Source organism: Polyodon spathula, chromosome 21, assembly GCF_017654505.1.
Source record: "Polyodon spathula isolate WHYD16114869_AA chromosome 21, ASM1765450v1, whole genome shotgun sequence".
Lineage (NCBI taxonomy): Eukaryota > Metazoa > Chordata > Actinopteri > Acipenseriformes > Polyodontidae > Polyodon > Polyodon spathula.
Genome location: NC_054554.1, coordinates 284762 through 311587, shown reverse-complemented (window position 1 = coordinate 311587; position 26826 = coordinate 284762). Strand labels below are relative to the sequence as shown.

The 26826-nt window shown below is 43.0% G+C and overlaps 1 protein-coding gene across 2 annotated transcripts in view; it reads left to right on the top strand.

Annotated features, from left to right (window-relative positions):
• LOC121295965 (zinc finger protein 423) overlaps nucleotides 1–26826 on the top strand; it is a 104931-nt gene that overhangs the window by 47621 nt on the left and 30484 nt on the right. For both annotated transcript variants that reach the window (XM_041221066.1, XM_041221067.1), the window contains 2 exons: nucleotides 2900–6138; nucleotides 7102–7186. In XM_041221066.1, the coding sequence (XP_041077000.1) occupies nucleotides 2900–6138; nucleotides 7102–7186 (3324 nt within the window). The remainder of the gene's footprint in view (nucleotides 1–2899; nucleotides 6139–7101; nucleotides 7187–26826) is intronic.

Here is a 26826-nt window from a genome sequence, read left to right as displayed (position 1 = left end):
CTTTCAAAGTGCAGTGCAGTGCAATGCAGTAAAACCAAAATGAGCTCAAGAAAGACCCAAACTTCTTTCCAAGGAAGTGCCAAATCTGGGGCTGTTGTATTAGTGTGTTGAAACTGGCAACTGACATTTATCTTTCATCTTTTTTGTTTGTGTGAAGAATAATAATAATAATGATAATAATGATAATAGTGGTGATGTGGCGTTGCGCTGGGTTCCTGGTGCAGGGACAGGTTTCTTGGATCCTCTCTCTGCTGTTTCTCTTTCCGGCTGGGAGAGCTCCAGGAGGCTGACTGAGAAGTGTGAGGAGTAAATAATAAAGTGCACTCTGCCATCGAGCCACTAACAGGTGAGAAAGCTGCGCTAGCAACTCCATAGGACAGGGATTGGAGAATACAAAGCAGCACATTCGCTAATGGGAATTGAAAGGAATGAGAGAGACAGAGGCTGGCAGATATCATTATCAGATACAATACATGGGAAATATGTATGATTTCATCTGTACAGCTCTGCACAGACTGGCTTGGGTACATACAAGATGCATGTTTTCCTATAGTTTAATATCTGCCACAATTATCTTGGTAGTTAGGACATCTTTTGGGTATATTCTTGGATTTTCAATTTTAAAGGCTTAAAGAAATTTGTTTTCAGACACTTTGTTGAAGGTGAATAATGGCAAGTTTCCCGTGAGCTCCCTGAATGAGACTGTGTTTCTTCATTAGTACACAGTGAAGCGCTCCACCGAGTCCGGGACTAAAGGTTTCCTGAAAGGAAGCAGAGATGGTATCTGCTTCCTCCAGGATCCCGTATAAGGTGTTCACAGCAGCGTTTCTTAATCTTAATAATTTCATGCACACTACCGCTAGGATGTTCGGCTATTTCCATAACAGCCAGCTTGAGTTGCTGAGTGAAGTTGAGAGCCAGCCTGCACTAGAAGAGGTTGAGAGGGACAGACTCTGAGGTTCAATCAGGTGTTTCTAAGTGAACAAACCTTTTGCATGCGTTATTCCCTTGAACTTCAATACAAGAGGCTGTGGTGAGACTGGTCAGGCTCTTCAGAAATACAAGTCCAATGTCCCAATTAATACATTAGCAGTGACAGGGTGCTGTGCTTTCCCCTGCTGTGAATGAGTTGCCATCTCTTGGTACAGCAGCTCCTTGGGCGCTGAGCAGGGGCTCAGGGTGAAGGTCGCTGGCTGGAAATTACAGGGCTCATGACTATGTTAATTTGGATAAGATTCCCGGGTTCAAAAGAGATAAAAGGAGGATAGGAACGCTCCTGACATGTTTGGATTCTGAGCTCCACTGGTTTTTTTCTCCTGTTTCTTTCTAATTTTAACTTTTTCATTGAATCTTCTTATCCATTTCATACCCTTTCCAAGCCCCAGTGGACAGACGACAAAAGCTCCCTAAAAGCCATGTGATCTTCCATTTCAGAACAGCCCCTCTTCAGCGGATTAGCTGTTTTTAATGACTATAATCTCCTTCTTCAAAAGTGATTTTTCACATTCTGTTGCATTCAGAGGATTTCATTAGCATTAATAGATTTATAATTCGAAGAATGACCAGTCGTGCCAGGTTTTTTTTCTTCTTTTCAAAATAAGCAAATGTTTCAATTCCGTTCTCTGACAAACCAGGGCTGTGCGCATTTGATGAGCACAATTTTTTACAACCACCTTCAGCAAATAAGGGTTTTTTTTGTTTGTTTTGTTTTATGTATGAGCTTCAAGATGGAATGGATTTGTGTTGGCAGTGCTGTTCTGGAAAACAGAAATGAAATACACTTTCAAAGAGTGAGATTGGTCTTAACGCAATAGCATTGTTTTAATCAATATCACAGAAACAATCTACTACGAGCAAGCAGTACAACAGCTCGCCTTTTCTGTGCACACAATTTTGTGAAATCTGTCATTTCCTAGTTTAAAGGGTTGAAAATCAGGACAACGACAAAGAACAATTTCTACAGCCCGGTGTAGTGTTATTCACAGTGCGCGCGTGTGTGTGTGGCTAAACTCGGCCACTCTTTCAAGAATTGTCCCGACGGTAGCGTGTCTGTTTTGAGCAGCTGATGGAACGAGACGGTCTATACAGTCTGTGAGGAGAGATTGACTGTGCTGCTGCTGCTGCTGCCTTAATTACATGGATCTCATGACAGTAAACTCCAGTCATGGGAGAATGCTCATTCACCAATCATGTGCTGTTGCTCAAGAAGGAAATATTTTGAATGGCTGCAATAGACTGGACTCTTCAGTGGTGTGTGTTTAATTTCTTGTGCTAGGTACAGGCCTGATGTCTGGTTTTGTGGAGTATTTGTTATAGCGCTTGTAATAATAGTAATGAAGATCAGACTAATAAAGTGATGATTTCCCTGCAATAACACTTGCAGTACGGTGGCCTGTTCCATTTATCATGATGAGAAAAACATAAATACCTCCCTCCCCCTCTGCTTTTTAATATTCCTTTGATAAAAGAAGGGTGATGTCTTTAATTCTTAATGTAAATAAAAGCTGTTCTTCATAAATCACATACATGTGTAAATCGGTTATTATATAGATTCCCACTTACTATATTTGCAATCTGCATTAACAGTTCCTCAGATACCTAACAGAAAGAAGCATTTGTTTTTCTTTTGTGACAAACCCAACATCTGTAATGTTTAACCCGCACAAAGGTCTCCCAGTACTGCATTTCCTTGTTCATTCTGATAAGATGCTCATCCATGTGTTATTGTGTTGCTGTTTTAAGAAAGAAAACTGATTCTATTCTTGGGGCAGTGAGGGTGGTGGATACAAGACAAAAAAAAAAAAAAGTGTCCTTATTTGGCAGGCACTTATGGAATTGGACATCTTTTGTCATCTTTTTTCCCTCTTTTAGTTAATTTGCCCTTTTTTCTTGGTTGCAGATGGTGATGATGACCCTCAGCTCTCCTGGGGGGCTTCCTCACCCTCCTGCAAAGATGTGGCATCGCCCTCTCAGATGCTCGGGGACGGGTGTGACCTGGGCATGGGGGATGAGGAAGGGGGCACGGGCTTGCCCTATCCATGCCAGTTCTGCGACAAGTCCTTCAGCCGCCTGAGCTACCTGAAGCGTCACGAGCAGATCCACAGCGACAAGCTGCCCTTCAAATGCACCTACTGCAGCCGTCTGTTCAAGCACAAACGCAGCCGCGACCGCCACGTCAAGCTGCACACCGGGGACAAGAAGTACCACTGCCACGAGTGTGAGGCCGCCTTCTCGCGCAGCGACCACCTCAAGATCCACCTGAAGACCCACAGCTCCAGCAAGCCCTTCAAGTGCACAGTGTGCAAGAGGGGCTTCTCTTCCACCAGCTCCCTGCAGAGCCACATGCAGGCCCACAAGAAGAACAAGGAGCACGTGGACCGGGCCGAGAAGGACATCAACATGAAGGATGACTTCTTCATGTGTGACTACTGCGAGGATACCTTCAACCAGACGGACGAGCTGGAGAAGCACGTGCTGGACCACCACCCCCAGCTCTCGGAGAAGGCCGACCTGCAGTGCATCCACTGCCCCGAGGTCTTTTCAGATGAGAGCTCCCTGCTCAGTCACATCGACCAGACGCATGCCAACAAGAAGCACAAGTGCCCCATGTGCCCGGAACAGTTCTCCTCTGTGGAGGATGTCTACTGCCACCTGGACAGCCATAGGCAGCCAGACTCCAGCAACCACAGTATCAGCCCCGACCCTGTACTGGGCAGTGTGGCTTCCATGAGCAGCGCCACACCGGATTCCAGCGCATCTGTGGAAAGAGGGTCCACTCCCGACTCCACCTTGAAACCTTCCAGGGCAGCCAGGAAACTGGCCTCAGGTGAACAGGAGGATAGCCTAACCTGGCCGACTAAGATCACCTACAGCTGCCCCTATTGCTCCAAGCGGGACTTCAACAGCCTGGCTGTCCTGGAGATCCACCTCAAGACTATCCATGCTGATAAGCCCCAGCAGAGCCACACATGCCAGATCTGCCTGGACTCACTGCCCACCCTGTACAACCTGAACGAGCACGTCCGTAAAGCCCACCGCTCCAGCAACGCCTTCCCCGTGCTGCAGTTCAGCAATGTCTCTGCCTTTCACTGCAACTACTGCTCAGAGACCTTCGCTGACATCAACAGCTTGCAGGAGCACATCCGGGTGACCCACTGCATCCCTAGCTCTGCCACCACCCTGGAGGGGAACCACGCATTTTTCTGCAATCAGTGTTCCATGGGCTTCCTGACAGAGTCCTCCCTCACGGAGCACATCCAGCAAATCCACTGCAACGTGGCCAGCTCCAAGCTGGAGTCGCCGGCTATTCAGCCTTCACAGTCCTTCATGGAGGTCTACTCCTGTCCTTACTGCACCAACTCGCCCATCTTTGGTTCCATCCTGAAGCTGACGAAGCACATCAAGGAGAACCACAAGAACATCCCGCTGGCCAACAACAAGAGGGCAAAGGCGGAACACAGCCCGGTGTCATCGGACGTGGAGGTGTCCTCCCCGAAGAGGCAGAGGCTAGGAGCTAATGCTACCCCAAGATCCAATGGGGAGTACCCGTGCAACCAGTGTGATCTCAAGTTCGCCACTTTTGACGGCTTCCAGACTCACTTGAAGTCTCACCTGGAGTTACTCCTGAAGAAACAGTCCTGTCCCCAGTGTAAAGAGGACTTCGACTCCCAAGAGTCTTTGCTGCAGCACCTGACGGTCCACTACATGACCACGTCCACCCACTACTTCTGCGAGAGCTGCGACAAGCAGTTCTCCTCAGTGGACGACCTGCAGAAGCACCTGCTGGACATGCACACCTTCGTCCTGTACCACTGCACCCTCTGCCAAGAGGTCTTTGACTCTAAGGTCTCTATCCAGGTGCACTTGGCTGTGAAGCATAGTAACGAGAAGAAAATGTACCGGTGCACAGCCTGCAACTGGGACTTCCGCAAAGAGACGGACCTCCAGTTGCACGTCAAGCACAGCCACCTGGGCAACCCGACCAAGGCCCGCAAGTGCATCTTCTGCGGGGAGATGTTTGGCACAGAGGTGGAACTGCAGTGCCACATCACCACTCACAGCAAGAAGTACAACTGCAGGTTTTGCAGCAAGGCCTTCAACGCCATCACCCTCCTGGAAAAGCACCTGCGGGAGAAGCACTGCGTCTTTGAGAACAGCAACAGCCAGAACGGCACCCCTAATGGAGTGCCTCCCGTCAGCAAGAGGACAGAGGCTCCAGACCTCCAGAACATGCTGATGAAGAGCCAGGAGACGGTTAATAGCCACGAAGCCAGCGAGGACGACATGGACACCTCCGAGCCCATGTATGGCTGCGACATCTGTGGGGCTGCTTACACCATGGAGGCTCTGCTTCAGAACCATAGGCTGAGGGATCACAACATCCAGCCTGGGGAAGACGACTGCAGGAGGAAGAAAGCGGAGTTCATCAAAGGGAGCCACAAGTGCAACGTTTGCTCCAGGACGTTTTTCTCGGAGAACGGTCTCAGGGAGCATGTGCAGACTCACCGAGGCCCTGCTAAGCATTACATGTGCCCTATTTGCGGGGAGCGCTTCCCTTCCCTCCTTACGCTTACGGAACACAAGGTGACCCACAGCAAGAGCCTGGACACTGGCACCTGTCGCATCTGCAAGATGCCCCTGCAAAGCGAGGAGGAGTTCATAGAGCACTGCCAGATGCACCCGGACCTCCGCAATTCCCTCACAGGCTTCCGGTGTGTGGTGTGCATGCAGACGGTTACCTCCACCCTGGAGCTGAAGATCCACGGCACCTTCCACATGCAGAAGCTGGCGAGCAGTTCTGCCTCCTCGTCTCCCAATGGACAGCTCCAGAAGCTCTACAAGTGTGCTCTGTGCTTGAAGGAGTTCAGGAACAAACAGGACTTGGTCAAACTTGACGTCAATGGCCTGCCCTACGGCCTGTGCGCTGGCTGCATGAACAGAGGCACTAACGGACAATCGTCAAGTGGAACCCAGCAGGAGCCCAGCGAAAAGCCTGTCACTGGCCTCCGGTGCCCGGAGTGTGCCGTCAAGTTTGAAACACTAGAAGACTTGGAGAGCCACATCCAGCTAGATCACCGGGAGATGACCCCTGAAACTAGCAGCCAAAAGAAGGTTCCTGAGACCTCGCCAGCCCCTAAAGTGAGTACACAACCTCCAAGTGATTTCATAAAATGTGTAAAAGTCATTACTGAAGCAACGTCCTAGGGGTGTGCTGATACTCGTACCCGGAATTGTCTTTATCGGCAGGTATTAAATAAATAAATACATTCATTTAGTGCTGATTTCAAAACAAGAAAATGTGTCCTGCCTTTTTCACTACACTGCCATATCAATCAGTGGTAATTAACTTCCATGTTGAGTGTTTTTAAAAGCGGTTTGGAAATGAATTTTCCTCTCATCCGGGACGCTGATATATTTACTGTCGTACAGAGGCTGTAAATCATTGCCTTTTGATTGGCACTACAACTTACCTTCAGGTTTTGAAGTCTTCTGGGGTGGAAGGAATTTGATTAAACTAAATCAGATCTAGAATTAAAATCAAGTTCTTTAACTGCAGTAGAAATGTGATTAATGCATGTGTTTTGTTTATTTTGTATTTCAACACAATTGATTACATCTTGAACCTGTCTTTTTAATTTTTTTTTTAAATGAGCATTTCTGCTGGATTTCTTCATTACACAGGGACTATTGTGCACTCAGCCAAACAATCAGGCTGTAAGCCCACCATAGGGCACTGCTGTTGATATGTTTCTGTGAATGTTATTCTGATATATATATATTATATAATATATATATATATATATATATATATATATATATATATATATATATATATATATATATATAACAAGAATTCAACAACATTTCTAGTCTTGGCCATTGCAGTTCTGATGTTGCATCTTGCAATAAATCTAGTGCTAAAAAGTTTATTCAAGGTAAAGACTGGCACTAATACTTCTCAATTTGAATATGTTTAACACTGCAGTTTATTCAAGGTAAAGACTGGCACTAATACTTCTCAATTTGAATATGTTTAACACTGTAGTTAATTCAAGGTAAAGACTGGCACTAACACGTCTCAATTTGAATGGGTTTTTACAGAAAAAGACATACCAGTGCATCAAGTGCCAGACGACCTTCGAGACTGAGCGAGAGATCCAGATCCACGTGGCCAATCACATGATCGGTGAGTGCGCGCTCACTTCCTTTTCTTATATTGATTTCAACTCGTTCGTCTCCGCAGGTCGTCTTTGTAGACTCAAAGTAGCAGTAAATACAAAGTGCCATTCCCTTTGTATTTAGTAATACCAGTCATTCCTGATCAGGCTCTTCTGCAAAGCAGGGCAGGTCAGGATTGCTCGTGTTCGTTAAATGAAGATATGTCTTGGCAGATTTTTATTCTTTTCCAGCTTTCTTGTGGTGTGTGCAACTATAGACTGCTGAAGACCACTGTTTTAAATGACATCACAGTTCTTCCACGGTTGTAAATCATCATGGTTCTTCCAAGGTTGTAAATGACATCACGGTTCTTCCAAGGTTGTAAATGACATCACAGTTCTTCCACGGTTGTAAATGACATCACGGTTCTTCCAAGGTTGTAAATGACATCACAGTTCTTCCACGGTTTTAAATGACATCACGGTTCTTCCACTGTTGTAAATGACAGCATGGGAGAATGTCACAAAGATGTTATTTTTCATCTCTGACATTGCTCGACTACGACCTATTTTCTCTCACTGATGTGGAGAAGCTAGTATGTGCCTTTGTCTCTTCTTCACTGCATTACTGCAATATAAATCCTTGAATGGTCTGGCTTCAAGTTACATGTCAGACCTTGTAAAGAGCTATATTCCTGTGTATAACTTGCGATCTGCAGCCTGTGGACTGTGCGAAGAGCCTCTATAACCAGGCTGTGCTCTGTGGGTGAGCGGGCATTTTGCAGTTATGCACCGAGGCTCTGGAAAGCTCTTCCCCCCTTGAAATTAAGAACTCGGGAAGTGTTGGTATTTTTAAAGCAAGATTGAAAATGTACTTTTTCAAACTGGAATTATCTACTTCAATCATAACTATATAACTGTGTGTGTGTATATATATATATATATATATATATATATATATATATATATATATATATATATATATATATATTAGCTCAAAGAGCCAGCTGCCCAACGTTTCGATATGTTGTACATATCTTTCTCAAGGGAGCCTGTGTTTGAATCAAAACATTGGAGGTATTTATAGGTGTTTGACGGCATGACAACTACTTGTTATTGTTTATATTCAAATCCATGATTTATTCTTACATGATGTAATGGTGTTCTATATGTGACATCACTTTTACTTATATCTTTAAATCTATATTAATTCTAATTAACATTATTTTACATAAACTTATATTTATATTATCATGCAATGCTGGCTCTGAGGATCAGCCTTGATATGGTCTCCCCAGCGTATCAGCATGCACAACTTTTGAATTAATTTTGTTTATTTAATTATTTTTAACTTTTATATATTTATTGGAATTAATTAGTTCATTCTTTTCTGTTGAGTCCCGCTGGCATAATTGTGTTCAGTCTATTTATCCATTTACTTTCTTTTATTCTTCTATATGTCGCATTATCTAATTTTAGCTGTTCTAATACTACAAACTTTACATCATTTATGTCATGTCCTTGACTGGTGAAGTGCTGTACTATTGGTTCATTCATTTTTTTTTATTTCTAATGAATGAAAGGTGGTTCTGAATTCTTTTATATAAAGTTGTTCCAGTCTCTCCAACATATTTTATTTCATCACATTTTTCACAGGTTATTCCATAAACAACATTGCTATTTTTACAGTAGGTATTAGTTTTTAGTGGATATGTGGTGTTCTTATGTTTAATTATATTTCTACTATAAAAATTATTAAATGATTACTTTTTAATTGTGACTTGTATGTGTTTGTGAAGATTCTTCTTCTCATAAACACTGCTGAAATACCGCTATACTGTTTTCTTGGATTTAAATTTGTAATTTTGTTAACAGCAATTAAGAAAAAATTAATTTAAAAAAATGTCTTCAGCATGACCTCTTAAATCAAAATATTAAAAATCATAAAAAATATCAAGATACAATGTTGAGGAAATCCATTTTAATACACAATGTGGGGGTGTGCTTCTAAGAGCTGGGGATGTGAATGATGTAAAATTTTATGGGTTATATTTCAAAGCGCTGTTTGTCATCTGATTTCCAGGCTGCAACACTTCTCTCCGTTACTCTATTTGTTAAACATGTTTGCGTTGCAGCGCAAAGCCTTAACCAAGGAAAAGGCTATAATCAGGTGAAGTGTATTCATAACTCATTTAAATAATTTTTTTAAAGATTTTAGTACTTCTGTTTTCACTTTTTTCTTTATTCAGGCATTTGGCAGCTTGGGTAATCGCTGTTCAGTTTTCTTCACTGCTGCTTTGCAGATGCTATGACAACATTCCTAATCTTTTTGTACATGTTCATGTTTGGCTTTCATCACAGTTTTCATGTGCATGATGATGGGAAAGGATCTTGCAGTTTGTCCCGACACCCCCCCAACCCACAAACACCTACTTCAGTTGTGATTGCACTTGTTTAAATGTCTTCCTGATATTTTTCTATTTATTCAAGTGCCGGAGCTGTTGATAAAACACATTTCCTGCAGCACTAGTTTGAGCTTTGACAGTGATTGTCAAGGTGTGATACCCCCACCCCTCGTTAACACTAGCCTGGCACCGCATCGCAATCAATTCACAGCCTTCCTGCATCTGCTAACAACTGCCTCCAGACGATGCCACCTGGAGCCTGAACCGTTATCTCTTGCTGGCATCCGTCAGGATTTTTCTTTTTTCTTTTTTGCCTTGTTACATTTTTTTTTTTTTTAATTATTATTCTTATTTATTTTCTTACTTTGTCACACCATTAACCTTGAAAAACAGATAGTGCCCATTCTGAGTTGAATGTAAGACCCCATCGTTTAAAAAAAAAAAAAAAAAAAAAAAAAAAAAAGAAAAAGGAAAAGCTGAGCTATAAACAAAGCTGCTTATGGTTTTTTTTTTTTTTTACGGATATACGTACTGTGTATATAAAACCTGAAATAAATACCAGCTGCGTTGGACTCAAAAGGAGTATAGGAAACACACATAATGGTTTCTAGTCCTGATGTAGAATAACCTGTGCAGCCTGTTGAGCAGGTTGAAATGTATCATACCCATCTCCAGCATCATGCCCACTGGCAGTGCTTGACTAGCAAGCCCTGTGCACGGGCTTAATAAGTAAGCACTGCCAAGAACTCACCTGCTTTGACAAGCAGGCTTTTACTACACTGGAAAGCATTGTGTGCAAGCAGGCTTTACTACACTGGAAAGCACTGTGTGCAAGCAGGCTTTACTACACTGGAAAGCATTGTGTGCAAGCAGGCTTTTACTACACTGGAAAGCACTGTGTGCAAGCAGGCTTTTACTACACTGGAAAGCACTGTGTGCAAGCAGGCTTTTACTACACTGGAAAGCATTGTGTGCAAGCAGGCTTTACTACACTGGAAAGCATTGTGTGCAAGCAGGATTTTACTACACTGGAAAGCATTGTGTGCAAGCAGGATTTTACTACACTGGAAAGCATTGTGTGCAAGCAGGATTTTACTACACTGGAAAGCATTGTGTGCAAGCAGGCTTTTACTACACTGGAAAGCATTGTGTGCAAGCAGGCTTTACTACACTGGAAAGCATTGTGTGCAAGCAGGCTTTACTACACTGGAAAGCATTGTGTGCAAGCAGGCTTTACTACACTGGAAAGCACTGTGTGCAAGCAGGCTTTTACTACACTTGAATGGTTGTATCAGGTGTCACATGAGTTCATCCACCCCGAGTTATTCTGTAAGATACCTCCTAGAAAAAAATACAAAATAGGTGCAAGCTTTTCAGAGGAGCAATCGTTGGTGAATTGGGCACACAGAGTCCGCTCTGCAGTCTCATTACCCTTCCGTCTTCATGAGTCTCCTAAAGACGCCGGGACACTTGAGAATCGCAACGCTCCATGCAGCAGTTGTAAAACCACAATATTTTAAGGTTGTTTTAATAAGTAATGTTCATGTTTCTTCAGTTATTTGTGTTCAAAAAACAAACACTTATATGAAATGCGGGATGTACCAGTTTACCTGCAAACCTCAACAGAGTTAAAGCAGCCACTGAATTGGGCTTCAGAGTCGTTATTTCTGTTGCTTCCTGCTGCAGCTTTCTAGCACAGGCGTTAGCACATCGAGTGTCAGTGTAACTCGCATTGCAGGCTGTGTTGTTAAATTGCATCCAGGGTCTTGTTTTGCGCTGGTTTCCACCCAGGTTGCCCTCAGCTGCTGGTCACTTTGGCTCCTGTGTGGCATTCCCGCTTCCCAGCAGCCTGAAAGTTCCACCCTACTGGTGAATGACAGCTGGGCTCTTGGAAGGACAGAGAGACAGTTCTGCCCTTCCTCCCCCTCTCCTTTCTCTGCCGTCTCCACTCTCCCCTTTACCCTGCACACGCAGCTGTTTATGATTTTGCATTCCGTCAGTTTGCTACTGTAGCAGATTGCCAGTGGTGATGATGAGAGCAACACCCCCTGTGTGTTTGCCGTCACCTCTTTGGCAGCGGAACTGTATTGGCCAGAGGGGGGGGTGTTTTCTGTTTGCCATGTAATGTGAGCTAGAGCTGCTGACAATGTTGCTGTCCAGTGTTAAAGCTGAATCCTCCAAGCTGTTGAGGACATGCTAATACGAGGGAGGGACGGTCGGTGCTTGACTTGCGCTGACGTTTAGTTGGTTCACAACAGAAGAGGACGTTGTTCAGTGTCTGTACAACCCTGTAAACTCTGCATAAAATAACACAGGCTCTCTAAAGCTACTGCAAGGAAGAGATCAGTTGGACCTTATGCATGCCTCTAAACCAGATATGAATCACACTCTCATGCAGACGCTTGTACATAATTTAAGCCTTGTCTGCTTTCAGATCTTGAAAGTAACATGAGCCTTGTTTAAACAGACATTTTAAAATGCAAACAGCCAGCGATCTTGTTTCTGTTTTAGTTTTCCCAGTACTGCGCTGATGCAGTGAAAAGGTTTTTAGAGATGGGTTTGACAGGAATCCTGACTAATTCCTAACGTGGCCTGAAGCATACGTTTAACAAACTAGAGTGAAACATGCAAGTATATCAAGTTGAATTTCTTGTGAAGGAATGCGGCTTCAGAACTAGGCTGTCAACTGTCATAAACGTTATTTAGACACTGTCTTTATTTTACATTCATTTTACTCCTGCAAACAAGAACCGTCACTGAGAGATGACAGGCGTCTTTCACTGTGCTATCGCCTCGGCAGATAATCTCTTGCATGTTGGCATCTCCATTTGATCTGGTAGTCTTGTAATAAACAATTCAGGCACCTGTGAAATGAGGGTTGAGTGCTGTGCTTTTTGCCTTGTTTTGCAGTAGCAATCAATGTTCGCTTGTCTGCTGTAAAACAAAGACATCCCCTGGAGTTTCAGAATCTTATGTGCTATAGCTAATAGACAGGAGGAGAACTGGCTAGAACCTCCAGGTAATTCTAAAGGTGGTTTTTGTTCCAGGATCTTGGTATCATGAGTCTCATGACAGATATTTAAACCCAATACAACAGCCCTGCTGATGGGATGCATCCTTAATGCAGATGGTTTTTTAAAAATTTGCAGACAGCTGAAGTCTTCCTTCTTTGTTCCATTTTTGACTTGTCATTGCATAGAGCTTTGTATGCGAGCTTTGTCTAGTTGCTGGCCCATGACATAATTGGTGTTGCAGGTCTTCAGTAGCGCTCTGTGGCATCCCAGAGTCAACACTCCCAAACTCCCCTGTTTGTGAGGGTTAATCTGCTCAAGAGGATTCAGAAATCTCATAAGCTAAAAGTGTGACCTTGGATAAAGCCCGCTGCTCCTGCACAGACATGTAGGAAGAAGCAGCTAAACTTTGAATTGAATTGACTCAGTTGGACGATACATATATATGTGTGTGTGTGTGTGCGCAGATGTGCTCAGACAGTGTAATTTGTACTGTGGTGAAGTGATGGGTATTGAAATGATACACTGTTATGTAAATTAGTTTTTTTAGGTTGAGAAAACATATTTAATGAAAGTTTAATTTGGACATTATGGATGCAGTGCATGCAAGCTTATATTAGGTTGTTATTATTGCTGCTGCTGTATCCAGCCTTTTAACATGCTAGAATCAGCAGCAGCACCAGCGCTGGTTCTCATTGCAGACTGTTTATAATACAATGAGCAGTATATAGGCTGAAGCACTAATCATGAATTGCATGTTGATGATATGCCTCCAAGCCTTAGAAATAATAATCATTTTTAAATAAAGTATGAAGCATGTGGACTTGTGAATAGAGATTGCTGCTGGTTTCATTTTTTTATATATATATATATATATATATATATATATATATATATATATATATATATATATATATATATATATATATATATATATATATATATGAATGATGTTTGATTTTCAATAGAGATACCAAAAAAAAAACAAGTGTAACTCATCCAGGATTACAGAGAGCAGGAAAAGCACCCTGGCTACATACACACCTGCAGATGCACCTATCTGCCACTGTACCTGCAAAGTCAATATGAATCATTTATTTGAGACAACAGAGCATGGGCTGTGATGTGCAGAGCTTCCAGAATACATGAACCGTGATTAGCTGATAAACGCAATAAACTCTCATTGTTAACCATTGTCGTTATACTGATACTAATGCACAACGCATTGCTCTGATGAATATTGGTAATATTAGTGTTTGCAATTACATTCTATTATTAAATCTAAAGACAGTCCAAAACTTTATTTTTATTTGAATTATTATTATTTTTAAAGCATCAAAGGGCTCTTAAGAAAATGACTCTTGCTGGATGTGTTTTTTTTTATCCCAGATAATTTATGGTGGATGATTGCACCCCTTCCAGTTTTATCTCAATGTGTGATCTCAGTAATCTGAAGCAGCACTATCCCTTTCTTTCCACCTGAGAAGCGGCACCTTTCTGTGTGAATATTTTAAGGACAGTCCACAGAATTACACAAGGAGGAAAGACACTCGTAATGAACAGATTCCGAATGCATTGCTCTGTATTCCACATGTCATTTCTCTTTATGCGAGTGGAACAATAACTTTTGTCAAATTGCATTCACAAGCAATAAAATGTCTACATTATGTGCAGAGTATAAATGTACATTTTCTATTGCCCGTAGTTTGCTTTTATACACTCATGTTATTTTTGCCAGAAAATCTGTGTGTGTTTGTTATTTTTAATAACAATAAAGCGATATTTCGCTACAGAAGGTGTCACAAGCTTTTCGGGTATTGCACTTTTATTGCAATTCATCGGCACACATAAGCTGGAGCAGCACTTAAATACAATTACTATTGGGAGGGACTGAGAGCCCACTTATAGAGCACAAAGATTTTCTTCACCGGTTCAGGTTCGCAAGTGATTTATACAAATAGCACTGCAGTCGCTTCCTATTGTTTTTGGTGTCATTAATTATAACTTGATGAATTCTCAACTTTGTTTTGCCTTGTAGTAAATTAAACTGCCCTTTGCAGCAAACAGTGTTTTTTTTCGTGTGCTGCAGTTCCTTGACGTCACGTGTGTTTAGATTTTCAGAAGCCATTTAAACCCCCCTACAGTGACCCTCTTCATAGATACTGTACAGGAAACTCAGACCAGCGGCGCATTCCTCTTTGTGGGAGAGCATGAATGTGTCGTCTTGTTCGAAACCCTGATTAATGTGAGGAGAGGAAGCCTTGTTGTAAAATGAGTGCGTACAGTACTTCAGCACTGGCTGCCTCTGGTTTTTTGTCTGCATGCAGTTTAGATGACTACAACAAGCAGAACTCCCTAAGGTTAACCACTCCGGTTATTTTTAGCAAGGCAAAATACTTGCTCAGTCAGAACCACTGGTGACCATTACTTAGTGCAGCTCTCTGAACGGTTCAGGGCACCCTTGGGTAGCACAGTCCCCGCTGTGTATTTAATCACAATCTGTTTTTCATTTAGATTTTCATTTTAGAACCTGTTTATCATCTACTGCAGGCTTCTATATCTATAGATATTGTTTTCATCTGTGTAGAGTTCAAGAGCGCAATGGAAAACAATAAAAACTACTGGAAGAGAGCCAGAGCACACAGACGAAAGGCAATATCAAGCAAAAGCAGCCGTTTACAGTGAACACTTGCCCCATACTTGTGCACGTTGAGAATGCATGCTAAAACCCCTTTTGGACGGACTGTATAGCTCTGAGGGTCTCATGTTTCTTTCTCCAGTCTCTATATAGCAGTCTCTATGTAGCATGTCTACCACATCCTTTACTGCTGTTGCTTTTTGCTTGTACTCAAGCTGGACGATGCCAGCCCTGTTTGTGGAGGAGGTGGTGGTGGGAGTTGGGTTCTTGCAGTGCAATTCCACAGTGCATGGAGGGCTCGGGTCAGCACGCTATTGTGTGGGAAATGTGTGGAACTCGCTTTTTCAGGACCAGACTCAACAGCAATATGCAAAACACCTCCAGCTGATGTTGGGTGAACCAGAAGTAAATATTCTGTTTTGGATTTGCAATTGCATGACCTTTGCAGTCCACTAAAATTAAGTCCTTTAAAAACTGTTCTAGAGCACACACTGCTATATTGTGCAGTAAAATGATGCCTCCATTGCTTGTCATGCAGTAAGCCATGACTAGGTGAAGTGAAGTTTTCCCTTCGCTTAAAAACCAACTGAACGCACAGAAGTAAATACCATTCCATAACTGAATGCAGTAATGAATGGGTTTAATGCAAGCAGCCGCTGTCATGCAAACCAGTGCAAAACATTCTAGAAATATTCACATTGCTAATGGTTTGAATGCTTTTTAAAAAATGTATTTATTCAATTCCTGTGCTTTTTATTTTAAAAAGGGTTTGTCGGATACAGAAATTCCCTACAAATTCTGGCCCTCCAGGTATGTGTGGCCCTTGAACAGCATTGCTTCCCTGGACAAAATGTAAACTAACTGTACACTGCCTTCTGTTTTTACCCTGCCCTCTCGGACGTGTCTAGGAGAAAGTCTGCAGCTGCAAGGTTTGTGTTACACACTGGTATCTCAATAACTGTTGGATTTAAGAAATAAAATGCTGTTGTTTTTGAAAAGCAATATTGCGTACTGTGGTGAGGCCCAGGCACCCTAAAGTATGGACACATTTGCAGACAAATTAAAATCCACTTTTAGGTCTGAAGGAATGTAAGAATTCAAAAACAGGGCCTCCCCAGTCAGTTCGGTAGATAAACATTATAGTTCAGATTAACTGCAATCACATATACTGTATATGAGGAACTGTGCCAAGATATTGCATTAGGGAAGAATGGTGGAATAGATAGTCTCAGTAGGGGCACATGTTGCAGTCTAGGATCAGAGATACAATCTCAGTAGGGGCACACGCTGGGAAGATGCTTTGCTAATCACTTTGGAGTTTTTCATGCATGTGGAAAAGTTGAAAAACACTTATTTTTTTGTTGCTAAAATGTCTTTGTATTTTTTATATTTATGAGTTTTGGTATTCAATAAAACTCGCTGTGAAATAGATGAGTCAGGAAACTGTTGTTGTTGTTAGCCTTCCTACTGTTTATGATGTCCACCTACTTGTTGCTGCCCACTCCTGAGCACCTGTTACCAGCCAAGCAAAGCGGTTAGGAGGAGTTTAGGAGTAGTGCTGGGTCCACTCTGCACTGCATACTCCCCCTTAGAGAGTGACGAGGAGTAGTGCTGGGTCCACTCTGCACTGCATACTCCCCCTTAGAGAGTGATGAGGAGTAGTGCTGGGTCCACTCTGCACTGCATACTCCCCCTTAGAGAGTAATGAGGAGTAGTGCTGGGTCCACTCTGCACTGCATACTCCCCCTTAGAGTGATGAGGAGTAGTGCTGGGTCCACTCTGCACTGCATACTCCCCCTTAGAGAGTGACGAGGAGTAGTGCTGGGTCCACTCTGCACTGCATACTCCCCCTTAGAGAGTGACGAGGAGTAGTGCTGGGTCCACTCTGCACTGCATACTCCCCCTTAGAGAGTGACGAGGAGTAGTGCTGGGTCCACTCTGCACTGCATTCTCCCCCTTAGAGAGTGACGAGGAGTAGTGCTGGGTCCACTCTGCACTGCATACTCCCCCTTAGAGAGTGACGAGGAGTAGTGCTGGGTCCACTCTGCACTGCATACTCCCCCTTAGAGAGTGACGAGGAGTAGTGCTGGGTCCACTCTGCACTGCATTCTCCCCCTTAGAGAGTGACGAGGAGTAGTGCTGGGTCCACTCTGCACTGCATACTCCCCCTTAGAGAGTGACGAGGAGTAGTGCTGGGTCCACTCTGCACTGCATTCTCCCCCTTAGAGAGTGACAAGGAGTAGTGCTGGGTCCACTCTGCACTGCATTCTCCCCCTTAGAGAGTGACGAGGAGTAGTGCTGGGTCCACTCTGCACTGCATACTCCCCCTTAGAGAGTGACGAGGAGTAGTGCTGGATCCACTCTGCACTGCATACTCTCCCTTAGCTTCCCCCTGCTTGGACAGGCTGGGATGAAGCAGAGTGTCTGTGAGGAGTTGAAGTGGGAGGGGAGACCATGTTCAGGCTTTGTAAAAAGGCACTTTTGTAAATGGAAGATCTATAAAGAACGGAATTGAAATCCTTTTTAGCTTCTGTTTGAGTTGGTGCTGGTTTTGGGTTTAGCACGAGCCATGTGCAGTGCCACTGTGCTATTGAATGATAGAAATCAACCTGCATTATTGCTTTGAACTGAAATACTGATTTGTGTACGAAGACTGTGCGTGTCTGCGTGTGCATGTGCGTGTCTGCGTGTGTGTGGGATTGCACTTCATTGCATCAGGGTTATAAACTAAGCCACTGCGCCAACATGAGTTTTTAAAAACATCTGTTCGGATCTGGTGGCACGTCCCGTACTGTAGGACAATGACAGATACCCAGAACTGGATTGGCTGAGGCAGTCCTTGAGGTTTAAAACCCTCTGGACTTCAAAGCAGAGAGATACAAATGACTTCCTCTGGCATTCACTTATAGAGCAGAGCTCTTCAGCCTCCCAGGCTGGCGGTCCAGACACACTGACCGTTAACACCGGGTTGGGACGAGGGGAATGGGGGTCACAGAGTCAGACTGCCTGGCAGTCTGGCAGCATTTAATACAAATAAATAAAATGCAAACATCTTGTCAATGTTTGTTTGCAAGGCTCGGCGGCATTAAATCCTCTGGAGATCTCATTGTTATCTGTTTGCGCTTGGGTTATTTCTTATGCTGTTTATTAAAAGTAATTACAAGCTGTTTGGAGATCTATACCAAGTGCATTCAGGGGAGCTCCCTCAAAGATGTAGGAACAGAATGTGAAAAAGACAGCACTGTGTGTGTGGGGTGGGTGTGCGTGTGTGTTTCTAGGGTGAAAACCCTTTGGTTTGTCTTTTCTTGTTGCTGTCGTGTGTCAGTATATTATGTTGGAGCTTTTAGTAAAGGACTGAGTATGATGTAGTGGTGCTTGTGTTCCCTGTGTGAGCGTTAGGGTTTAGTAAAGGACTGAGTGTGATGGAGTGGTGCTTGTGCTTCCCTGTGTGAGCGTTAGGGTTTAGTAAAGGACTGAGTGTGATGGAGTGGTGCTTGTGCTTCCCTGTGTGAGTGTTAGGGTTTAGTAAAGGACTGAGTGTGATGGAGTGGTGCTTGTGCTTCCCTGTGTGAGTGTTAGGGTTTAGTAAAGGACTGAGTGTGATGGAGTGGTGCTTGTGCTTCCCTGTGTGAGTGATAGGGTTTAGTAAAGGACCGAGTGTGATGTAGTGGTTCTTGTGCTTTCCTGTATGAGTGTTAGGATACAGACACAACTTGATGTATGCATGATGAATTTCAGTCAGCTCCTTGCTAATTCATTCTGCATTGAAACTTCCAGCTGTATAACCCTTGTCATTCCTGTCAGTGCAGGAGGTCCCGGAGTAGAGCACCAGTTGTGATTTTCCCCTCTGATCACTGCAGTGATGACTGCAGCATTCGCACACTCACAATGGCAGTGTGTGGTGGTGTGTCTGTCAAATTCTTCATGAACACGTGTGTGTGTGTGTGTGTACGTGCATGAGTGTGCGTGTGCATGTGGTTTTATGCAGCACAGGTTTATAATTAAATTTCACTTCAGTGTTAGGTTACCAGCTACTGAAAGTAGTGGTTTTGTCTTTGTAAGGAGGATTGAGGTTTTATTGTATGTTCATGCTGTCAGTCCGGTGTGATTGACGGGGCTTGTTTTTAGTATTGTGGATGCTGTTGAGTGGTTTTGAGGGTGTGGAGTGGCGTTGTCAGTAATGCTAAGGGCAGAGAGAGCTTGGTCACTCACCAACTGACCTTGAGGACAGGCCACAGTTTCCTTTGTTTAACTCATAGTACAAAGAGAGCAGACATGGTTAGTAAATATCATGCATAAGATCTGTAAATGTAATTGTTAATTGCCTATTTATCTATCCTTGTTTTTAAATGTTATTTCTAATGTTCACATATTACTGACTTGGTAACTGTATTGTTGGAAATGCTTCAATGAAAAGATACTGTAGTAAGTATACAGCTCAGTATATCATTACTAGTATTCTAAGCACAGCTGTAAGTGTACACTCCTTGTACTCATTGAGGTCTTGTAGAAACTCGCTACACTGCCATGCTATTTCAACATGCCTAATGTGCTGTATTCAAGGAGACTGCGGCTTGCAATCTGCTCCAGCTATTCCCTTAAACTGCATGTGGACGCTGAAGGAAGTGAAAAGGATGGCATTACGGCCACATGCCTCCAGCAGGCAGCTTCCAAGTGGAGTTGTCTGGGCTTGGCATTGCTTCAGCTTGCCTTGCTAGCAGCTGGACTTCATTAAGCTGTGGTGTTAATTACTGGGAGACTGTGGGTTCTGTGTGCATGTGGAAACACTTGGGGTAATGCGGAAAGGGTCACCTTGAAATTGATCGTTTAGCACCAGAGAGAGGAGAGACTGGGAGTGAAGATTCTTGCACAACGCTGCAGTGCACGTGCAGCATTACTACAATACAGTGAGGGTCTGTATGCTGCAGCATGTCACAATAACACAGCAAAGCAGTACACTGGAGTGCTTTAACAAAAGGGATTGGCCACTGCAGTGTTACTGCGTCCATTCTGTTAGGGTGCTCTCTTTATTTATGATTTAAAAAGCACACTGAGAAGGGGGTCATATTTCCTGACCATGCTGTGCAGCCCACCCTGGCTTGTGAACATTATCTTCATGAAAACAGAACAATCGTTTACATGGAGCTACGATCCTACACTACACAAGTGTATTGCTTGTTTGGTTAAACAGAAGCACTATAGAAATCGGATGTACCGTTTTGAAGGCCTTGCTCGGTTTATTTGTGTGCTGATCATTAGGAGACAGGGAGGGAAGGGAAACAGGAGAAGAAAAAAATGAGGTTGTTACTTTCTATTCCTTAATTCCCCATCAGGAGTACTGTCTATTTTCTGCAGAAAATCAATGCATTTCGATTGAGTAATTTCCCATGGTGCCCCACTCAGAGCGCTCTGTGCCAGGAGAGGTGACATATCCGGTCATGGCAGTCTGAAGCTTTTTTTTTTTTTCTTTTTAGCATGCACAAGAATTTGTTGGAATTTCACATCCTTCCCAGGTTTTTGTGAAAACACTAATTTGTGAATGCGCCAATCTGCTAATGGCGGATGCCGGGGTCTGCAAATCCCACCTATGTTTTCAGCGCTCGTTATGGCGCGGTGTGTGCCGTTAATAATGCATCTGTGAAACTCAGCTGTGAGGGAACCAAGTAATTATCCCACCATAGCTCTCACCGCTCCAGTGTCATCGCAACTGGGGCTTCATTAAAAGTCCTAACAGTAGAGATGTTGTGTAGTGCTGCCTGTATGTATTTTTGCATGTAAATTCTCAGCCGTGCCACGGCTCAGAGGTAATTTGACTTCTTGAATCCGAGGAGCCCCTGTGATTTCCCTTCCTGCTCAGCCCCCCTCGCCACAGAACCAGCTGATCATCCCCCGAAGAACAAAAGGGTTCTCTGAAGCTATGAAGCATATATTCAGCAGCTTCTGATAGCTGGATTAAAAAAATAAAAAAAAAAAAATCAAAGAAGTGCTCTGCTGATTGTGTTAATGCACAGCAAAACATACCCAGCCAGACATGAGATCTTTGCAGGGATTTTGGTATTTAAAAGAGATTCTTTGATCAGTACTTAACGTTGTAGATTTTCTCTTGGGCGGAGGAGTGTTGGACTAGTTGTCTAGATTAACCTGGTTTTCCTTCGTTTCCTTTGATCGAGTAGCGTTCCCCTTTTTCCTTTTCCTTTAGTTTTGTAGTCTGATGTTAGTCTCCCTATAGTGTGGCCGTGTGGAACTTTCCAATCGGATTGCGAGGAGGTGTCTACCAGTATACATCGTATACACCCCTGGCTAGCACTTCGGTGGACTGCCTCGTGGAGGGCATTTTTATATACACAGTATAGATGTTTTCCTGTTTGTTTAACAGGGTGGAGCGAGCGTCTAAACCACAGTGCAAAAGAACTGGACTCCCTTTCCCTCTCCCTCTCCTCTGGACAGAGCCTGCCCCTTGCATCTGCACATAGTGCTTCTCGTATTCTGCTACTCTGTGTCCCTACAATTGCTGAACCTGCTCTGTAGTCAAAATTAAGCAAAAATGCAGGATTTCTGTAGCTTTTATGTTGCGACTATTGAATTGTATTTCTTTAAAAAGAAAATTAAAAAGTGTGTATCTGTGTTTATTTTTTCATGATTAGTTATTTTAAAAGCATGTCGCAGTAGTTCATTTTAATTGCTGCTTCATTATTTGCAGTTGCCCCTGGCTGGGTGCACTTATTAACGCTTGTTTCAGCTGCTACATTTTTTTACACAATTGAAATTGTTGCACCGACTTCAAGCTGCGGGTGTTGCGCTTCTCCCAGAATTCAATTTGGTTTGAAAATACGCTCAGCATTCTTTTCTTCTTTTCTGTTCTGCATCCACACTGTGTTTGTAGAGTTGAGCAGGAGGATGTGTGGCTCAGTGGTTAAAGCTGGCGACTGTCTTTCTAGCCATGTAGGTTTAGGAGTCACGTTAAAGGACATTTTAATGAGGAAATCTCACTCTTCTAAGCAACTTGAGTACTGTCTCCTATAAATGGATACAGTAGTCTCTGCGTATAGGAACACCTCCTAAGAGAACACTTCGCCAAAGAGAACACCCTTGCGGTGAAACAGATTTTTCCTGCTTGAAGTGCTCCGCCTATAGGAACAGGAACTTTGCTTAAAAGAACACCTTTTTGGCACAGTAGCAATTCTTTCACAGCTGATAACATTGCTGTTTTGTAACCTGATAACTCATCATCAAACTTCAATTCAAATGGTTTATTCAGTCTTTTCAAATGTGACTTGTTATCGCAAGAGTTCAGGCACACTGATTGGTTTATTCAATGTTTCCAGAACATTGAATTGTTTTGTATTTGGATTTCCATGAGTGCATGTAAGCCAACAGCGAAACGCACCGCTGTTTCTCTTGCTACAAAAAGTTGGACCTAAATCAGACACAAGGCATGAGTAATTGGTGTTTTCAATTCTGGTGAGTTGCTTCACCACTCTGTTAAATAATTTTGCGTGTATCTTGAATACCTCCTATACAGGTATTCATAATTAATCTAGAGCTGCTGCTGCATTTTTTAATGTGTGTAAGGGGGCTGTGATAATTTAGTTTGACAGTTTATTAACATTAGTTATATCGCTTTTCTCTTACTTTTTCTGTTTTCTGTTGAGACACGTGCGTCATGACAAGTAATAAAATGTTGATTTATTTATCGAGTCACGTTGTGTCCGATGGCTAACTCCGACTTCGAGAACACTTGCTTGCTTCCCGAGGGGCTGTTCTCTCCTCCAGAGACTAATGTATTTCAACACTGCTGCCTACAAGGTTGTCTGTGAATGCTGTGTTTTGTTACAGGAAAGCAGTGGCGATCTAAAATAAAAGCAATATCTGGAGTTATCAGTGTGGAGATATCGCTTAACACTGGCTGTGCAAGAAGGTCCCTGCCCCTTAATAACACTGGGTTTGAAACAAACGAAGATGTGATGACAACGATCTCCAAGCAGGGGGAGGAAGAGGAAGGGGAAGGGGAAGGGGAAGGGGAAGGGGAAGGGGAGGGGGTGCTGCACCTGCTGTGTGCTTTGGTTCGCCGTTTTGTTTCTTTGTCTAGTTTTAAAAAATGTCGAGGAGGAGGATTGTTTGAATATTGTGCTATGAAGGGAACGGTCCTGCCGTGCAGCAGTTGGGATATTAGAGGAGAGTCTCCTGTGAGATCGCCTGGCTCCCGCGCTGCCATCGGAGCACACATTCCCAGACAGCTGGTCTCTCAGCATGGGCTGTGCATGCGGCTAGGATGCCTGTGCGCGGCAGAGAGCAGGTAATGCTCTAATTTCCCCTGTGCAGATGCAGCCAGGAATATCTTAATTTATTATTGGTGTGCTGGCATGCTATAGAGAGTTGTGGGGGGGAGTTGCTGGCTGTGCAGCCTTGCAGAACTATTCGCTACAAAAAGAGCTATTGGGTGCCTGGCTTCTCCTGAACCTGCTCTAATGTAATCATTGTTATTTGTGGTATTGAGCAAGAGGGGTGAGCTGATCTTAATTATGTGAGTAGGAATAGAAAGAGAGACAATCTCCTGCCTGATAAAGTGTGCAGTTTGTGCAGGTAATATAGCACAGCCAATGCTGCCAGGTTTCTGTTGCAATTCGTAGAGGGTGCACAGGCTATAGCGGTTCTGCCCAGGCAGGAACATCTAACTGTAACTATATTGATGCGTAGTTCAGGTTCTAGCTCTGTATGTAGAGGCACTCATTAAAGTAAACGCCGGGTCCTCCCTCCACCTCTTCTTGTTGATGAACCTGCACCCTTTCATCGTTTCATTATTCAGATATTATGTTTGTAAATGGGTTTCCCCAAACAAGCAAGAAACCAAATTGAGAATGCAGGTTCATTGTGTGCATCCCCAGACACTTCCTGATTCACACGCTACAGTCGGCTGGTTTGTGCAGTTTAATTCTCTGTACAAGCATGCAGTGCACATGTTGCCACAGTCCAGAAAAAATACTCCTATAATTATCATGAGTTATCACTGCATTAGAGTAACTGGGTCCAAAAGAATGCTTGTTCTACACACTACAAGGTGTAGTACTAAGAAATAAAAAAAAAACAACTTGCTGTAAATCAGGGTTCATTGTTAAGCGTACAAACCTCACTGGAGTCATCCCTGCAGTCTGTTGAGAAACGCTTTGCGAATGGTATTACCAGACAAGATTACCAAGAAAAAAAAAAGTGTGTGTGTCCAGGTGCATTTTTCATTTTAGGCTTTTAAGTTTCTCCAGCTACGCAGTGGTACTTACTGTGCCATTGGTACTGCAGGAGGTGCTTTCTGAAGTTTTATACTTTTTCAAATATTGCTTCGATTCTGCGTACAGCTTACCATGCTGCAGCCAGGAGTTGTCTAACACCATCCATGCAGAGAGAGCCTTGTTGAGAAATCATCAGAACTGATGGGGTCTGTTCAGCAGTACTGCATGTTGGCTAAAGGGATTCTGAGCTGCTTCTCCTGCTAGCTGGCAGTATCTGAAGACACTCGGGAATAATAAAGGGCGAAAGAGTTCATTTATGTCCTGGTCTGCCTTCACATAACTTTTCCTTTTATTCAGTGTAATGTAATGCAGCTCATGAATTTGCACATTCCTTCTCCTCCCTGGTACTCACAGCTGCCTGATTGAGAGGTGAAGTCTTTAGAATTAGATTTTGACTTGATGGGACCCCTTTCTGCCCATCAGTCTCTACTAACAGACATGGACGGTGTTGGTTTCATACCTAAACTTCAGACAAACTGCTTTCCCACCATTAATTCCCCAACAGCAGTATTTTGTATCAGTACATGGCATCCTCATTACGTGTTCAATAAGGTGTCTTTGGACATTAAATAATTTAGCCTTGGATGTGCTGAGAATGCTTTAAGCTTTTGTCTGCTTTAGAAACAGGCTGCTGCTCCTGTGATGTTTGAGAGGACGTCGGAACACAGACGCCCAGCTTGTTTTGTAGATCTGTTGTACATCACATGGGTTCGTTTGGCAGGCCAGTCAGTCTTTTTTTTTTTTTTTTTTTTTTTTTTTTTACCTGTTGGTGTTCTTACTTGGAACATGGTGTAGTGGATTGAAAAAGATGGCATAATTATAATGAATCTCTTAATCGTCCAGTCATAAGGAATTCTAATGTTAGAGTCCATTACAGACCATGCATGTGATGTTCTTGAGGCAGTGGATTTTGTTTCACTGTTACAGTGACTGTTCACTGTTGTGAATCTCATAGCCATGCATCTCATAGACATCTCATAGCCATGCATGCAAAGCATGCCAGTGTGGTCACGGCTGCCATGCAAATTCAGACATAAATGTAAGCCTGGCTTTTCTTCGCTTTCTCAGAGGAGCGCCTCGTGGCTCAATCAGCATTCACATAGTGTGCTCATGCAGATTACAGTCAGTTTCAGTGCGAGAAATGACAGGACAGATATGATCAACATCTCAGAGGGGTCCTGCCATGATTGCCTCACTCTAAGGACTTCAGTGCAGGAGACCGCAGCCTTGCACATGCATGCACATGCGACAGGTAAGCTACAGACTGAAGCTTGTGATCAACATCATTCTGGAAGCACCTCTATGTGCAGATTCTGATCAATGATGAAGCATCAGGGGTAATACAGGAGTCCAATACATTATTAATCTGAAAGAATATGCTGGGAAAGCCATATATAAATGGATCATTTACACAGTCAGACCTACAGTAGGTGATTTTAACATTGGCATGTACTATATACAAGGTTTCCTTAGTGCAGTCACTATATTGTAGACAGATCCATCCATATGGCAACAATATGTATATTCATCTATATGTAGTATACAAGTGAATAGCAATGCCATTAAAACCTTCCACACTGGATTAGGAATCCCAATTGATAGGTAACTGAAGCGCATATAATATATATATATATATATATATATATATATATAAATAAAAAAATCACTATTGCATCTTGATAGTTGCTGCTATTGAAATGAAAAATTGCCAGTGGCAGATGCAATCCTTGAAAAGTTAGTAGAGGTTTCTAAATCCTATTTAAAGGATATTAGAAAGGGAGAGGATTGCAATTTATCAGACAAGACAACAAAGTGTATCTGGAGATGAAAATATGATTTCATTTGGACACATTCCGCTCCTTCATTGAGGGATAGAGCGCTCCCCAGCGTGCAGGGAGGAACACACACTTAAACATCATTCCATCAAACTGACTCTCACACTGCACTTTCTACAGATGAAACGCATCTGGAGGATTCTGGAAAAAAAAAGATTAGCGCTCACCTATGAAGCAATATTTAAATTAGAGCTGCTAATGGAGGCCTATGGAAACTGTTAATGTTTCTGCTTTCCTCTGAGGAATTGAGAATCCGAGATTCTTTTATAAAGAAACCAAGAAAAAAGCAGAAAAAAAACCCACCCGGAGCTCAAAGTGATTCTATTTCCCACTCTCGGCGGCTTTGTGTTGCAATTTCTGTAAATGTTAGAAATGTTAGTTTAAGCATTTGAATCATCTTCTCCCACAATAATAATGCTTTATTGCTCTGTTCCTATTAGGGAGTTAATGTTTGCTTCTGTTGGCATGTAATTGTGCTCCTGTTTTTTTTTCTTTC